At 52.1% G+C, this 16177-nt stretch overlaps 1 protein-coding gene, 2 non-coding genes and 1 pseudogene across 3 annotated transcripts; all 4 read right to left on the reverse strand.

Moving 5' to 3' along the window:
• Positions 1-1216: 1216 nt before the first annotated feature.
• On the reverse strand, positions 1217-6925 carry LOC148275137 (uncharacterized). The gene has a single exon (XM_088236099.1). The coding sequence runs from the start codon at positions 6307-6309 to the stop codon at positions 4933-4935; it is 1377 nt and encodes a 458-aa protein (XP_088092225.1). The 5' UTR covers positions 6310-6925; the 3' UTR covers positions 1217-4932.
• A 2420-nt stretch (positions 6926-9345) lies between these two features.
• LOC148275138 (large subunit ribosomal RNA) lies at positions 9346-11648 on the reverse strand (annotated as a pseudogene).
• Positions 11649-12002: 354 nt separating this feature from the next.
• On the reverse strand, positions 12003-12164 carry LOC148275139 (5.8S ribosomal RNA). Its single transcript, XR_015824105.1, has one exon. It is a non-coding gene; the product is annotated as a 5.8S ribosomal RNA (ribosomal RNA).
• A 287-nt stretch (positions 12165-12451) lies between these two features.
• On the reverse strand, positions 12452-14391 carry LOC148275140 (small subunit ribosomal RNA). Its single transcript, XR_015824107.1, has one exon. It is a non-coding gene; the product is annotated as a small subunit ribosomal RNA (ribosomal RNA).
• Positions 14392-16177: the final 1786 nt, after the last annotated feature.

Below are 16177 nucleotides of genomic sequence, written 5' to 3' on the forward strand. Positions count from 1 at the left end.
TAACCCATCTCTGGTTGATGCGATCAAAAGAGAGCTCGGTGTGAGCCAACTTAAATTCACATCCGCCACCCTCACGTGGAGAGGAATTTGGTCTCTGACATCAGCGACGGATCTGATGGCTCTTGGGATCACCCTCGGTCTGATGCGCGGCATCACAACGAGGGTGTTACAAGGGTCATCTACCAACTTTAACAGGTGGACTGCGGGCACTTCGGGTCATCGTGGAGGACAACGCGGAGGGAGCGAGACAGCGCGGCGACATGTGGACAGACCTGCCGCCCCCCGGACCGGAATCGGGTAGCAGGACATCAAGCCGAAAGACGAAGAAGGAGCTGAAGCGGCTGCTGGCTTCGGACTGCACCTTCCCCCTCCATCCTTCCAAGTCCAATCCCCCTTTCCTTGACTATTGTAAATCCCCAATTCCCCTTCCAAGCAAAACTTGTAAAAAAAAAAAAAAAAAAAAAAAAAAAAAAAAAAAAAAAAAAAAAATAGCCAAATGCCTCGTCATCTAATTAGTGACGCGCATGAATGGATTAACGAGATTCTCATCTGTCCCTATCTACTATCTAGCGAAACCACTGCCAAGGGAACGGGCTTGGGAGAATCAGCGGGGAAAGAAGACCCTGTTGAGCTTGACTCTAGTCTGGTATTGTAAGGTGACATGAGGGGTGCAGAATAAGTGGGAGGCGGGTGCAAATCCTCCAGACGTGAAATACCACTACTTTCATCGTTTCGTTACTTACTCAGTTGGGCGGAGGGCGTGCGCCGGCGTTAATGCCGCGCGTCACGGGTTTTTCGCGCCAAACGTGTACGGGGCGGCGAGCCGCGTCGGCCGCGGGCGGTGTGCGGTTTTTCAGCCTCCGTTCGTACCGTCGCGTCGCCGCGTTTCCCCGCGTGATCCGTTCTGAGGACACTGCCAGGCGGGGAGTTTGACTGGGGCGGTACATCTGTCAAAGAATAACGCAGGTGTCCTAAGACCAGCTCAGCGAGGCCGGAAATCTCGCGTCGAGCAAAAGGGCACGCCCTCCGCCCAACTGAGTAAGTAACGAAACGATGAAAGTAGTGGTATTTCACGTCTGGAGGATTTGCACCCGCCTCCCACTTATTCTGCACCCCTCATGTCACCTTACAATACCAGACTAGAGTCAAGCTCAACAGGGTCTTCTTTCCCCGCTGATTCTCCCAAGCCCGTTCCCTTGGCAGTGGTTTCGCTAGATAGTAGATAGGGACACTGAGGGAGACAACCCACCTCCACCCGCAGCTGTTATAGGGTCCTGTTGGACTCTTTATCAGCCACGCTTTTTTAAGCAGGATTTGAGTTTCTTTGTTTATTTTTTCAAAGTTGTACATGATTTTAAGTCAGTAAGAGCAGGGGCAGTATGCAGTCAATAAACCGCACGCCGTCCCCACCCTTATGGTCTCACCCCAGTGTCCCCGTTCAGGAAGTCATTTTTTTTCCTTTTTATTTTATTCTTTTTATCTTTACATTTTAAACACATTATAATAAAGCAGTTGAGATACATAACAGTTGATACAGAAATTCAAAATAAATGGAGAAAACAATAATAGTACAAAAGTACGATGTATAAACATAAAAACGAAACAAACAAGGGTATTCAAAAATAGGGCCAAGGGAAGACTCCCGAAACGGGGACCGGAGGGATTCCACTGACCATTCCACCCCCTGATGGGGAGTGTACGGCACAGGACAGTCAGAACTTCGCCTCCGCCTCGACCAGACACGCACGAGCCACACACACACACACACAGCGACCAGAAGCAATACGCCTGTATTAATCCGTCGGACGCCTCAGTTCCTCCCACCTGGACACCCAGGAACCCACAAACCGTTGGAAGGCTTTAAAGTTAGTAACGTTGGCCAAAAGGTCAACGTTCCAAGCCGGAAGAGTGACTCCACTCAAGCTTCCCAACATGCAATCTCTCTCATCCTTCAGAATCTCACAGTGCCACAGGATGTGCTCCGCTGATTGGTTTCCCACACCGCACGCACAGCCCGGATCAGAGGCAAGGCCAAGCTTATGCAGCCTGTCCCTGAACTCCCCGTGACCCGAGACCATTTGCGCAGTGTAGTGGTCAAACACCAAGAAGCTTTTGCTCATCCTGTCCTCCAGGTCTGGCATAAACGACCATGTCCATCTTCCGGTTATGCCAACATCCCATCTCTCTTGCCACTTGAGGATCGATCTAGCTCTCATCTCTTTCATTCTAAGAGCAACCTGTCCCCGCAAGGTCTCCACTACTGCACCGAGATGTACAGTGGGAGTCCTTGACCTCACGGCACGTTTGGCGATGACCTCTCTGACTTCCAAATCTATCGGCAAGATTCCCGCTATAACCGGGAGAGCGTCCGACGCAACGGTGCGGTACGCCCCCGTCAGCGCAAGCAAAGGGACCCTCTGCCCACTCAGCAGCGCGGAGCGGACGATCCCAACCTCTAGCCGGTGCGCCCACACAGAAGCCCCATAGGTGACTTGCGCCACGTATGTAGCTCTGTACAGCGTTCGCAGGGCCGGAGACCGGATCCCCCACTCCGCACAGCTCAGCCTGCGGAGTTGAGAAAACAGATTTTTTGCCTTCTCAGAGGCAATTTTGATATGTCCAAGGTATGACTGAGACCGGTCAAGGTGAACCCCAAGATATCTGACAGAGTCATGAAATCTGACATTCTTCCCTCGGATCTTCACAACAGGGTTTCTCTCCCTATTCAGATACCCCTTCATCAACATCGCCATCGTTTTATGAGGTGAGAACGAAAGTCTGTTTCTTACACCCCATTCACATATTCCTCTCATTCCAATATCGCATTTCCTTTCTATCTCAGCTCTCGATCTACCGGAGACAAGTAACAGGGCATCATCCGCATAAGCCACCATCGTACACCCATCCGGAAGAGGAAGCAGAAGTAGATCGTCGAAGAGAACGTTCCAAAGGGTCGGTCCCAAGACCGATCCCTGGGGGCAGCCCATTGTGGACACCCTCACGACACTCGTATTTCCGAAAACTACAGAGACTTCCCTAGTAGAGAAGTAATTCTCAATGACGCGAAAAATAGAACTAGGGCATTGTCTATTCTTGAGTTTCATGAGGATCATCGGCCACCATGCATTGTCGAAGGCACCTGATATATCCAGAAAGACACCGACCACATATTTGTCCTGTCTGCTGTTAACCCAGTCCAGAGCAAAAGCTATGGCGTGCTCAGTCGACTTCCTCCGGACAAAGCCAAACTGTCGATCACAGGGTGGCGAGAGAGTGGCATCAAGCCTCGCTCTCACCAGCTTTTCAAACACCTTCCCCAAAAGAGGAAGGAGAGTGATCGGCCGGTAGGCGCCAGGATCTGATCTCGGTTTGTCGTTGCCCTTCGGAATGATCTTGAGCAGCCCCCTCTTCCAATCTGAGGGAAAAATCCCTCTACTTAGACATAAGGTCATTACTGAAGTTAATTCCTTTTTGGCGTAACAACAGACATTCTTGACAATGGTCCCAGTTATTCTATCAATACCCGGGGACTTCGTCGGACCCAGGCCTCCAACAACCACCTCGACCTCCGTCTCCGTAACGGGGGCAACAGCAGGCCTCGTCCCCTCAGTCTCGGGACGAGGTGGCAGACGAGACAGGTTGCGAATCTGTCTGTGATGGTCCGACTCCCCGCCCTCTGGCTCCAGAGGAACGAGTTTCTCAAGCAGCTTGAGAAGAGTAGATTTGGCGTCCAGGCACTCCGCACCCTCTCCAGTAATAATACTGGAGAGGTAGCGGTCCGTGCCTTTACCCGTCTTCCCAACCACGCTACTGAGAGTCCATGGATCAGCATTACCCACCTCTGAGACCCACCTCCTCCAGCTATCCCTCTTCGCGTCCGCGATGCCCTTAAGGTAGGTCGACCGAGCTGTGCGGAGTGCAGTCGTGAGTTCAGCCACCCTATTGCTAGGAAGGCCTCCCTTTCTGACGTCACCGCACTGCCTGTACGCCCTTCGGTAATTGGCACGCAGAAGCGAAATCTGGGGCGTCCACCAAACTGTTTTGATGACGGCGCCAGGTTTGGAGCGTCCCAAAGCGCGATCCGCCGTCCGGACTACTGCTCTGTTGAAGAGGTTACCCACTTCGTCTGGTGTCTCAACGGCCCACACATTAAAATCCTCAAGTTCATCTCTCAAAATCCTTCCAAATTTCTCCCAATCGGCGTTTCTGGTTCTAAAATGCCAGGTGGCTTTCGCCTCGGTTTCAACTCGACAGCCGATGTTAAATGTGATTAATCTGTGATCACTGACCACCGCACCGGGATGAACCGTCCAGGCACCGACAATCGCAGTAAGAGACCCAGAACAAAGGGTGAGGTCGATATTACTTTCACCACCTGCGGGACTGGAAAAAGTTTTGGGCTGACCAGGTTCGTTCAGGAGATTCAAAGCAAAAGACGCAATGAATTCCTGAACAGCGATCCTTCTGTCTGCCCTACCCATTCCACCCATGTCACCATCGGTGTCAAACCACATGGTGGATCGAGCATTAAAGTCCCCACCCACGATCACGTGCCTCCCCCTGAGAGCGCCAAGCGCACCGGCCAGCCCCGCGATGTGAGGGCCAGGAGGGTCACCAAACTTAAAATACACTGAGATGAAAACCAGTTCCAGAGCACCGAGGTTTATTGCCACGCAGGTCCTGTTTTCGTCCGAAAGCCCCTCCAAGAGCAGAGGGCAAATCAATGGGTTATTGATAAATACCCCCGCCCGAGGAAAGTCTCCCTTCTCAAGAACCTGACCCGGAGGTTCAATCCCTCGGGTCCTGCCGCCCCAAGCGTATTGCTCCTGAACGAGAATGATGTCGAGACTCATGTCTAGGGCAACGCGCTGCAACTCTAACGTCGCAGCACGTGATCTGCCTAGGTTGACCTGCCCTATTTTCAGGGGGGCGTTAACAGCCATAATCTGTCATGCGCACCGAAGCATCAACAGCGGCCTTAAGGGCCGGGCAAGTCCGAGATCCAGTGGCGTGGTCCGCGGGCCGTTTAAACGCCGTGCAGGACGCACACTTTGGAGGACCGCCTTTTGAGGGGCAGCTCTCCTCACCATGCCCCTCCACGGCGCAGTGTCTGCAAACCTCCTTGGTCCTAGAGCATGACTTGCTCATGTGTCCATAAAGGTGGCACTTGAAGCACCTCGTAGCACCAATGAAGTCTCGAACACGGCAAGCATTCCACCCCACGAAGCAATGGCCACTGGAGATGAGTATCTTTCTCGTCTCGGGGCCCACCGCGTAAACGCAGTTTACCGTGGGTCCGTCCCTTCGCCCAAACATAGATACACGCCTGGTAGTCCGGTCGAAGTCCTCTCGAGATACGGTGCCAGATTTTTCGATATTGGCCGAGAACATCTCCGCGAGCAGAGCGGGCTCCGCCATATCTCGAGGGATGTCGTAAACGACAACCCTCGGGAGTCTCCCCTTTGGCTCAACCACGTTCAGGCCCTTAGAGGACAGCTTCTCTGTCACTTTCTTTAGGTTGGAGAGCCCCTTCACAGATGAGGTCTCCACTAAGACGCCCCCACCCCTGACCTTACGCACTCTGACAGCCCGGAAGCCGTCCTCTGCGGGGCTGACGTTCTCCATGAGAATCTTCTTCGTCCCCTCTGAGGTAGCACCCTCCGGGACCTTTGGGTAAATGATTATTGTTGGCCTGGTGGGGCCCACAGCTCTGGAGATAGGGGAGGTGATTCCCCCACTCGTGAGAGGAGGCACTCCCAAGGCAGCACTCACAGCACCAGCATAAGTTAGGCCACTGCTGGCACCCTGCTGCACAACTCCTCTCATTTTCGCCACTCGGTCCGCCAGCTCTGCTAACTCCTCTCTCAAGCCAGTTTGCGAGGACACCGCGGACCTCAGGCCTTTGACTTCTCCAACCAAAGTAGCATTCCTCAGTTGGAGCTCAACAATGATTTGGCAGAGGTCTCCAGCAGCTCCAGTGACCCTCTGCTTCTGGTCGGCACTCATTCGAGACTTCTCACCGAAGCAGGTCGTCTCGATAGTGTTCTGGGCCAGCTTTACCCTTGACAGAAGGGAGTCACCACCTGCAGCGTCTATGTCAATTTCATCGGATACTCGGTCTTTCCTCTTCTGCCTTTTGAGGCGTCTCTGCTTAGCTCCCTGAGCTTCCTCCTCCATTGCCGACGTCGACGCGTAAGCGTCGTCCACGTTCCGTGGGGTCATCGGTGGCGAATGCATAACAGTAGACCTCCTCCGTCCAAATACAGATGCCTCATCTGGAGATGCATCGGACCCTAAAGGGCCCGACATTCCACAGAGGTTACAATAAGCAAACCCCGATTCTGCTCAGTGTGTGCTTACAGTAGGTGAAAAACTTACGAGACCACTTTCTTGCACCGACTGCAGTCACCAGCGCACAAACGCGCGGACAGGCACGAAACCCGGAAAACTCAAAAATGATAAAGTCGGAAAATCCGAGATTTCCCGAGATTTTTCCGAGCTTTTCCGACTTTCTATGATATTAAAATTTTTCACCAAAAATATATATATATAAAAAAAAAGGAATGTTTTGTAAACTGGTTAAAAGAACGTCACACTCAGAAAAGAAGAAGAAAAAGAAAACACCGTGTCTATGGGAAACTATGGTCGCCAAAAACAAAGATGGCCGCCGTTTCCGGCAATGGCCGACCACGTGAACTGTCAAAACTATTAGTTAAATTTACACTTTTTTAGGCTAAATATTACGAGTTCAATAAAAATAAAAACACTCACATATGCACGAAGAAGTCAGGAACAAAACTGCACAATTTAAATCGACAGATGGTAGTTTTTTAAGCGAATACAAAGCGATAAGAAATCCGCCGAGCAAAAACACGTCCGTACTCGACGAAGACTGAAGGCGAAGTGAGAGTAGATAGGGACAGATGAGAATCTCGTTAATCCATTCATGCGCGTCACTAATTAGATGACGAGGCATTTGGCTATTTTTTTTTTTTTTTTTTTTTTTTTTTTTTTTTTTTTTTTTTTTTTTTTTTTTTTTTTTTTTTATAAGTTTTGCTTGGAAGGGGAATTGGGGATTTACAATAGTCAAGGAAAGGGGGATTGGACTTGGAAGGATGGAGGGGGAAGGTGCAGTCCGAAGCCAGCAGCCGCTTCAGCTCCTTCTTCGTCTTTCGGCTTGATGTCCTGCTACCCGATTCCGGTCCGGGGGGCGGCAGGTCTGTCCACATGTCGCCGCGCTGTCTCGCTCCCTCCGCGTTGTCCTCCACGATGACCCGAAGTGCCCGCAGTCCACCTGTTAAAGTTGGTAGATGACCCTTGTAACACCCTCGTTGTGATGCCGCGCATCAGACCGAGGGTGATCCCAAGAGCCATCAGATCCGTCGCTGATGTCAGAGACCAAATTCCTCTCCACGTGAGGGTGGCGGATGTGAATTTAAGTTGGCTCACACCGAGCTCTCTTTTGATCGCATCAACCAGAGATGGGTTACTACCATAGTAATCGCACTTTCTCTGGTGATGCGTCTCAAGAGGCTCGGTCCCACTCACCACCTGCACGTCTATCACAGTTGCCTGCTCTCCCTTCACACAGATAATGTCCGGCTTCCTTCTTCCTACCTCTGTGTCAAAAATCCTCTCTCGTGAGACGGTGAAGCCTTTCTTCACGAGAGCCGCCGCTATGACCGAGGCCACCGCATCGTGGCGCAGAACTCTGCCGCCGTGCGTCTTAAAGCACACTTGTACTACATGTGCGGCGGTCTCAGTCGCGTTGCAGCCTGCTCTGCAATTAATATTTTGGTTCTCCCGTCTTCCGCGGGTCGTTCTGACCCGCGTAGGGAGGGTATTAATTCGAACATGAAGATTTTGGACATACTCGCGTCCTGGGACAGCGAGACATCCCGAGCATACCCAAGCAGTCGAAGCGGATACATTGGAAGCCTCTCTAAGTTCATAACCGTCATTAGAACTGTAGAGCAGGGATTTCCAATAACTTTGTATTTTATTAGTTTTATCATAGAGTATACCATTTTTGGTGAGGGCTTTCTCTGCCCTAAGGATCCTTGATTGGACATAGTCCGAGTTGTGTGCTACTCGAGCCGCCTGAAAATTCGAGTGCTGAAGAGCCCTGAATCTATTGAATATCATGCAGGGTATGGAGAGACCGAGACATGGGATACCCAGCCCTCCGTCTCTCACCGCTGCATGGAAAAACGCTATGGGAACGTCTTTAGGTAGTCTAAGCCACTCTCTGACTTTCTTCCGTATCATGATATCCAAACCCTTCAGGAGGATTCCACTGCTTTTGCCCAGAACAAACTGATGGAACAAACGCGGAAGCAAGAAGCTCCGCAATGCCATCAGTCGTTGCTGAGGCTTGAGAGGTGCCCTCGATAGCCTCTCGAGGATGGTCTTCAGAGAGAACCCCGCGTGCTGCGCCCCAGTGGAATCAAACACCACTCCCAGGTACTTCCATCGAGACAGAGTACCCAGTCGCGGGATGACCCCACCGGTGCGAGACCGGAATACGCCCTCCTCTGATACCTTGAACGTTTTCCGCTTCCTGTTGGGCTCCAGGGACAGCACCGCACTCTTGTGCGCGTTCAGGTTCAAGCCATAGGTGTCGGCTTCTTCCTCAAAAGCAGTTATTGCTTCCTGCAGACCCCATGGTGTGGTGGCGAACAGCAGCACGTCGTCCGCATACGCGAACGCCGAGAGCCGCAGCCCCAAGAAGTCTACAGAAACCTCCTTCGGGAGTTTGTTCAATACCCGGTCGATTACCAGAGAGAAAAGGAGTGTTGATAAGGGGTCTCCTTGTCTTACTCCCTGCTGACTCCTGAAAAGTGGTGAGTTTTTTTTGAGTTTTTGGAGTTTTTGGTGAGTTTTTTTATATTAAGAGAGTCATAGTTACTCCCGCCGTTTACCCGCGCTTAATTGAATTTCTTCACATTGACATTCAGAGCACTGGGCAGAAATCACATTGCGTCAACACCCGCGAGGGCCATCGCAATGCTTTGTTTTAATTAGACAGTCGGATTCTCCTTGTCCGTGCCAGTTCTGAGTTGACCGTCGTCCGGCGGTCGTACAGGTCACCGGGCGTGCGCGAACACGCCGGTGCCACACAGCGAGGAAGATCCGAGGGGTGGCCAAGGCGAGGCGCCGGGTGACGGAGATCCACACCCGCGAGGCACCCAGAGGGCACCGCGCGGGGAGACCCCGCCCGGCTTCCACGTCTCGGCCGATGACCTCTTCCCGACCAGGCCCGACACGCCACGGCCCTCAGAGCCAATCCTTATCCCGAAGTTACGGATCCAACTTGCCGACTTCCCTTACCTACATTATTCTATCGGCTAGAGGCTCTTCACCTTGGAGACCTGCTGCGGATATGGGTACGAGCCGGCGCGACATCTCCGCGTATCCCTCACCTGAATTTTCAAGGTCCGAGGGGCCGATCCGGACACCGCCGCATCGGCGATGCTCTTCGCGTCCCGAGCCCTATCTCCCCGCTATGGGATTCCAGGGCGCTCGAACGCTCAGGCAGAAAAGATAACTCTCTCCGGATCTCCCGTCGGCGTCTTCAGGCCACTTTGGGTTACCCCGACGAACTCTCTTGCGAGGGAACGATTTTTAAGACGGTTCCGCAGCCGGGTTCCGGAACTGCAACCGGATTCCCTTTCGCCCGACGGGTGTGATATTATTATAATGTATATATATATAACTTTACACCATCATCAACATCGGATTTCTCCTAGGGCTTAGGATCGACTAACTCGCGTGCAACGGCTGTTAACGCGAAACCCTTCTCCACATCAGCCCTCAAGGACCTCGCTTGAGTATTTGCTACTACCACCAAGATCTGCGCCGACGGAGGCTCCAGGCGGGCTCACGCCCAGACCCTTCTGCGCACACCGCCGCGGCCATCCTACTCGTCGCGGCTTCAAAACGATCGCACGGCACGAGACCGCACGAACGTCCCGCTTGCCTGCGACGGTCGAGTATAGGCTGAACGCTACAGCGCCATCCATTTTCAGGGCTGGTTGCTTCGGCAGGTGAGTTGTTACACACTCCTTAGCGGATTCCGACTTCCATGGCCACCGTCCTGCTGTCATGAGCGACCAACGCCTTTTATGGTCTCCGATGAGCGTTCATTGGGCGCCTTAACTCGACGTTTGGTTCATCCCACAGCGCCAGTTCTGCTTACCAAAATTGGCCCACTTGGCACTCCCATCCGAGCTCCTACTTCATCTTCGAGCAAGAAGGAGATCTCACCCATTTAAAGTTTGAGAATAGGTTGAGGCCATTTCGGCCCCAATGCCTCTAATCATTCGCTTTACCGGATGAGACTGTCAGAATGGCGGAATAAATTCCGTCATGTTTCTCGAGCGCCAGCTATCCTGAGGGAAACTTCGGATGGAACCAGCTATTAGATAGTTCGATTAGTCTTTCGCCCCTATACCCAGTTCGGACGATCGATTTGCACGTCAGAATCGCTTCGGTCCTCCATCAGGGTTTCCCCTGACTTCGACCTGACCAGGCATAGTTCACCATCTTTCGGGTCCCAGCGTGTACGCTCTCAGTGCGTCTCGATAATCGCACGGGGGCTTTCTCGAAACGCCTCGGGAATGCGGCGGGGCGTCTGACGACGCCCGCGCATCTTCCCTGCGGCCGGCTCGAGGCCGACCTTTCACTTTCATTTCGCCTCTGGGTTTATCAGTGTTCCCAATGACTCGCGCACATGCTAGACTCCTTGGTCCGTGTTTCAAGACGGGTCCTGTGAGTGCCCAAAACAAAACCACCGCCGACCGGGACGCGTCCCGTCCGAGAGCGCGCCACTAGCCACGGACATCCGAAACGCGACACCCGCGACGCACTGGGCGCCGGGGGCCACGAGAAGGAAGCCGCTGTGACGCGACGGACGCCCTCCGAAGGGGCGGACGCGATCCTCGTTCTCTACCGTCGCTTTAAAACTCGCCCCGGCCGTGGACGCCGCGGCTCCGCCCCGCAGAGCGAGGCGGGACAGCCGCACGGCGCATTCGACCGAGGCGCAACGGGTCGCGGTGTTATACTGAGAGAGAAGTGCACGCGCTCCGGGAGCCCGGCTGCGCACCCGGACACCCCCCGCCCCGACAACGAGTGCCGAAGGGCGGAGGTGTGCGCCGGGACGCGGGCTCCGACGGAAGACACGATGAATCTCTCCGTTCGCTCGTTTGAGTTCCACAGGTTTACCCCTGAACGGTTTCACGTACTCTTTAACTCTCTCTTCAAAGTTCTTTTCAACTTTCCCTCACGGTACTTGTTCGCTATCGGTCTCGTGGTAGTATTTAGCCTTAGATGGAGTTTACCACCCACTTAGGGCTGCACTCTCAAGCAACCCGACTCTGGGGAGAGAGACCGTCGCGGCCGGCTACCGTCACCACGGGCCTGGCACCCTCTGCGGGTAAGCGGGCCCCGTTCAAGATGAACTTGGACAGGCAGCCGTGACTAATGACCGCGCGTGTATATATTACTCTCCTCCCTAACGCTACATTTCCCGGCGGCCCGCCTGGGCCGCAGGATTCAGCGCTGGGCTCTTCCCGTTTCGCTCGCCGCTACTCGGGGAATCCTCGTTAGTTTCTTTTCCTCCGCTTACTGATATGCTTAAGTTCGGCGGGTGATCTCTCCTGATTTGAGGTCGACAACAAAAAAAAAATTCATATATATATATATATATAAATATACATATATATGAATAATATAAACGCTCTCCGGTTTCGCACGGACCCCGCGCGCGACGCAGAGCGCGAAGAAACGCCCCCGCGCGCCGGCCCGTGAGGACCGGCGGCGGGTTTCACAGCGTCGTCGCTAGCTCGAAAAGCGTCTCGGGGGGACCGAGAGAGCGCGCCAAGTCAAATTTGACCGGACGTCCGTCCGGCGCTCGCGCGCCGGCGGACGACAGACCGGCAACACTCTCGCCGAATCTTCTCTCCGAAGAGAGAAGACGGCGAAGTCTGGTCGCATTGTGTGCGCGACCCTCAAACAGGAGTGGTCCGTCGACAAACTAAGTCTTGCTCGGACCGCAATGTGCGTTCGAAATGTCGATGCTCATGTGTCCTGCAGTTCACACTCTGACGCGCATTTAGCTGCGTTCTTCATCGACCCACGAGCCGAGTGATCCGCCGTTCAGGGTAATAGTGTTTTATGATATATATATATATATATATATTTGTTTATCGGTTGCGTTTTTTTTCTTTTTTCTCTATCGGAAAAAAAATTACATTTTTCACAGAATATAGCCGGACGCGGGAATCGGGCCGACAGACCCGCCTCCCGCGACACCGGCAGTCCGCGGTTCGCGGCGGCGCCCTAGGGCGAAATTCCGCCGCAGTGTTTGCTTATTTTGCGCTCTGCGCGTGTGTATAAATATATTTATACTATATAAAAGAATGAAAATTCATTTTATATTATATTTCACAGGAAATGATCCTTCCGCAGGTTCACCTACGGAAACCTTGTTACGACTTTTACTTCCTCTAAATGATCAAATTCGGTCAAACTTTCCGACGCGTCGGATGCCCGAGACGAGCTTCCGCGCACCAGTCCGAAGACCTCACCAAATCATCCATCGGTAGTAGCGACGGGCGGTGTGTACAAAGGGCAGGGACGCAATCAACGCGAGCTGGTGACTCGCTTTTACTAGGAATTCCTCGTTCATGGGGGAGAATTGCAAACCCCAATCCCTATCACGAAGGGGTTTCATCGGGTTACCCGGGCCGTTAGGCCAAGGAGGACACGCTGATCCCTTCAGTGTAGCGCGCGTGCGGCCCAGGACATCTAAGGGCATCACAGACCTGCTATTGCTCAATCTCGTGCGGCTATATATACCGCCGGTCCCTCTAAGAAGATTTTCATTGTACGCCGGTAGTGAAGACCGCGAAACACACTTCCGCGACGCGAACGCCGCAAGATGCGCGCCCGCGGACTCCTGTGATACCGGTTGCACGTCTATTTAATAGGCTAGAGTTACGTTCGTTACCGGAATTAACCTGACAAATCGCTCCACCAACTAAGAGCGGCCATGCACCACCACCCACCGAATCGAGAAAGAGCTGTTAATCCGTCAATCCTTCCAGTGTCCGGGCCTGGTGAGTTTTCCCGTGTTGAGTCGAATTAAGCCGCAGGCTCCACTCCTGGTGGTGCCCTTCCGTCAATTCCTTTAAGTTTCAGCTTTGCAACCATACTCCCCCCGGAGCCCGAAAGCTTTGGTTTCCCGGGAGCTGCCCACCGGGTTAAAATTATGAAACTTCGGCGGATCGCTGGCTGGCATCATTTATGGTTAGAACTACAGCGGTATCTAATCGCCTTCGAACCTCTAACTTTCGTTCTTGATTAATGAAAACACCTTTGGCAAATGCTTTCGCTTTAGTCCGTCTTGCGACGATCCAAGAATTTCACCTCTAACGTCGCAATACGAATGCCCCCAGTTGTCCCTATTAATCATTACCTCTGGTATCAGAAAGCCAACAAAACAGAACCGAGGTCCTATTCTATTATTCCATGCGTACAATATTCAGGCAAGTGTTAGCCCGCTTTGAGCACTCTAATTTGTTCAAAGTAAACAGCCGCGACGGCCCGCCTCGGCGCGCGGCCGCCCGCGAGGACGACCGCAACACACTGGCGGTGGACGCACCGGCGAGAAGCCCCGCAGACGTGCCTGTCGTACCGCATTCGGTAGACCGACACCGCAGGACACAATTTCAACTACGAGCTTTTTAACCGCAACAACTTTAGTATATGCTATTGGAGCTGGAATTACCGCGGCTGCTGGCACCAGACTTGCCCTCCAATGGATCCTCGTTAAAGGATTTAAAGTGTAATCATTCCGATCACGAGGCCTCGGACGAGTCCCGTATCGTTATTTTTCGTCACTACCTCCCCGTGCCGGGAGTGGGTAATTTGCGCGCCTGCTGCCTTCCGTGGATGTGGTAGCCGTTTCTCAGGCTCCCTCTCCGGAATCGAACCCTGATTCCCCGTTACCCGTGACAACCATGGTAGTCGCATAAACTACCATCGACAGTTGATAAGGCAGACATTTGAAAGATGCGTCGCCGGTGCTAGACCGTGCGATCAGCACAAAGTTATCTAGAATCATCTCGAATGGCGACGGACGGGGCGCGAACCCCGCCGCCGATTGGTTTTTGATCTAATAAAAGCATCCCTCCCGTTGCCGGTCGGGACCTCGTTTGCATGTATTAGCTCTAGAATTGCCACAGTTATCCAAGTAACTATGTACGATCTAAGGAACCAAAACTGATATATTGAGCCATTCGCGGTTTCACCTTAATTCGGCTTTTACTGAGACTTGCATGGCTTAGTCTTTGAGACAAGCATATGATTACTGGCAGGATCAACCAGGGAGCTGTTCATTTCTATATCGCTCCAGGATACGAAGGGCGTCTGAGGCGCGACGGAGTCACCCGCCGCGACACGCTCTTTATGTTCGCACCTATTTAACTCACATTCTCGCTCGCTCGAGTTTACACTCTCGCGATTCACGAGTCTGTTCGTTTTACTTTTAAATTCACTTTAACAAGTGAACGCTGGACCTGACGAGACGGACCACATGGATCTTCTCTTTGGCCAAAAATTTAATTCCCTTTCGTCAAATATTAACGTACGAGAGCGCACGCCTTCGGCGCGGCAATAGTGGGGACGTGGATTAGAATCCTACGACCGTTCTCGTTTTTGTTCACGGTGTTCTCTGCTTGCGCGGAACTCCAGAGTTTGTACACGGGCGAAGTGCAATGCTCGCTCAGCCGCACAAAGGAGCTGAACGGCCACACGACGTTGATTTTCGCAAATGTAAAGCCGGCGCGGCATATCGGCCGCCGCAATGTGCGAACGCGGTGAAAAATGTATTTCAGCTAACGCCATGAGAGACGCGCATAAGATACGTACGGCGACGGGTGTCGGCGTCTCGCACGCCGGGCCGCCAGCCATGCGGGGAGCCTACGCGCGTTTCAGGCGAAACGTAAACGAGCCGATGGGTAAAACGCGCGGTACGGCCGCGACTTGGCAAATTCTGCGAGATGATTTTATTTTTTCTTTTCTTTTTTCGTTTGAGAAGACGAATGTGGAAAGAGATTATGATTGAAAAATTAGACTTATAATTTGGGTAGGAAATATTTTTGTTTTTTTTTTTTTTATTTTCTTTTTTTTATTTTTTTTTTTATTTCACATTCACATTTGGATCGGAAGGAGGGACGAAATAAAAATCGGCGGGGGTGCATTTCGGATCATCGCTCGGTGGAAATATTCGATAAACGAAAAATTTAAGTTTCACGCGGAGCGCGCTCGCGACCGCCGCGAGACGTCTCGCCGGGAGGGGGCCTCGTTCTCGCATTAAAACTCGGCGAGAGGGTATAAAATATTTCTAAGTTTTTTTGTTTTTTTTTTTTTTTCTAATTTCACATTCACTTTTGAATCGGAAGGAGGAACGAAATAAAAATCGGCGGGGGTGCATTTCGGATCGTCGCTCGGTGGAAATATTCGATAAACGAAAAATTTAAGTTTCACGCGGAGCGCGCTCGCGACCGCCGCGAGACGTCTCGCCGGGAGGGGGCCTCGTTCTCGCATTAAAACTCGGCGAGAGGGTATAAATTATTTCTAAGTTTTTTTTTTTTTTTTTTTTTTCTAATTTCACATTCACTTTCGAATCGGAAGGAGGAACGAAATAAAAATCGGCGGGGGTGCATTTCGGATCGTCGCTCAGTGAAGTAAACGAAAAATTTAAGTTTCACGCGGAGCGCGCTCGCGACCGCCGCGAGACGTCTCGCCGGGAGGGGGCCTCGTTCTCGCATTAAAACTCGGCGAGAGGGTATAAAATATTTCTAAGTTTTTTTGTTTTTTTTTTTTTTTTTAATTTCACATTCACTTTCGAATCGGAAGGAGGAACGAAATAAAAATCGGCGGGGGTGCATTTCGGATCGTCGCTCAGTGAAGTAAACGAAAAATTTAAGTTTCACGCGGAGCGCGCTCGCGACCGCCGCGAGACGTCTCGCCGGGAGGGGGCCTCGTTCTCGCATTAAAACTCGGCGAGAGGGTATAAATTATTTCCATGTTTATTATTATTTAGTTTATGAATTATTCATTTATTTATTAGGGCTATGTATAGCGTGTGAGCTCGCCAATATATGGCAGTAAA

The sequence above is a fragment of the Micrasema longulum genome, unplaced genomic scaffold (genome assembly GCF_059751315.1).
Source record: "Micrasema longulum isolate JH-2025_06_02 unplaced genomic scaffold, ASM5975131v1 h1tg001505l, whole genome shotgun sequence".
NCBI classification, from domain to species: Eukaryota; Metazoa; Arthropoda; class Insecta; order Trichoptera; family Brachycentridae; genus Micrasema; species Micrasema longulum.

Coding starts and splice junctions, on each gene's coding strand:
- LOC148275137 (XM_088236099.1), bottom strand. CDS start 6,309: ATGTCGGGCCCTTTAGGGTCCGATGCATCTCCAGATGAGGCATCTGTA.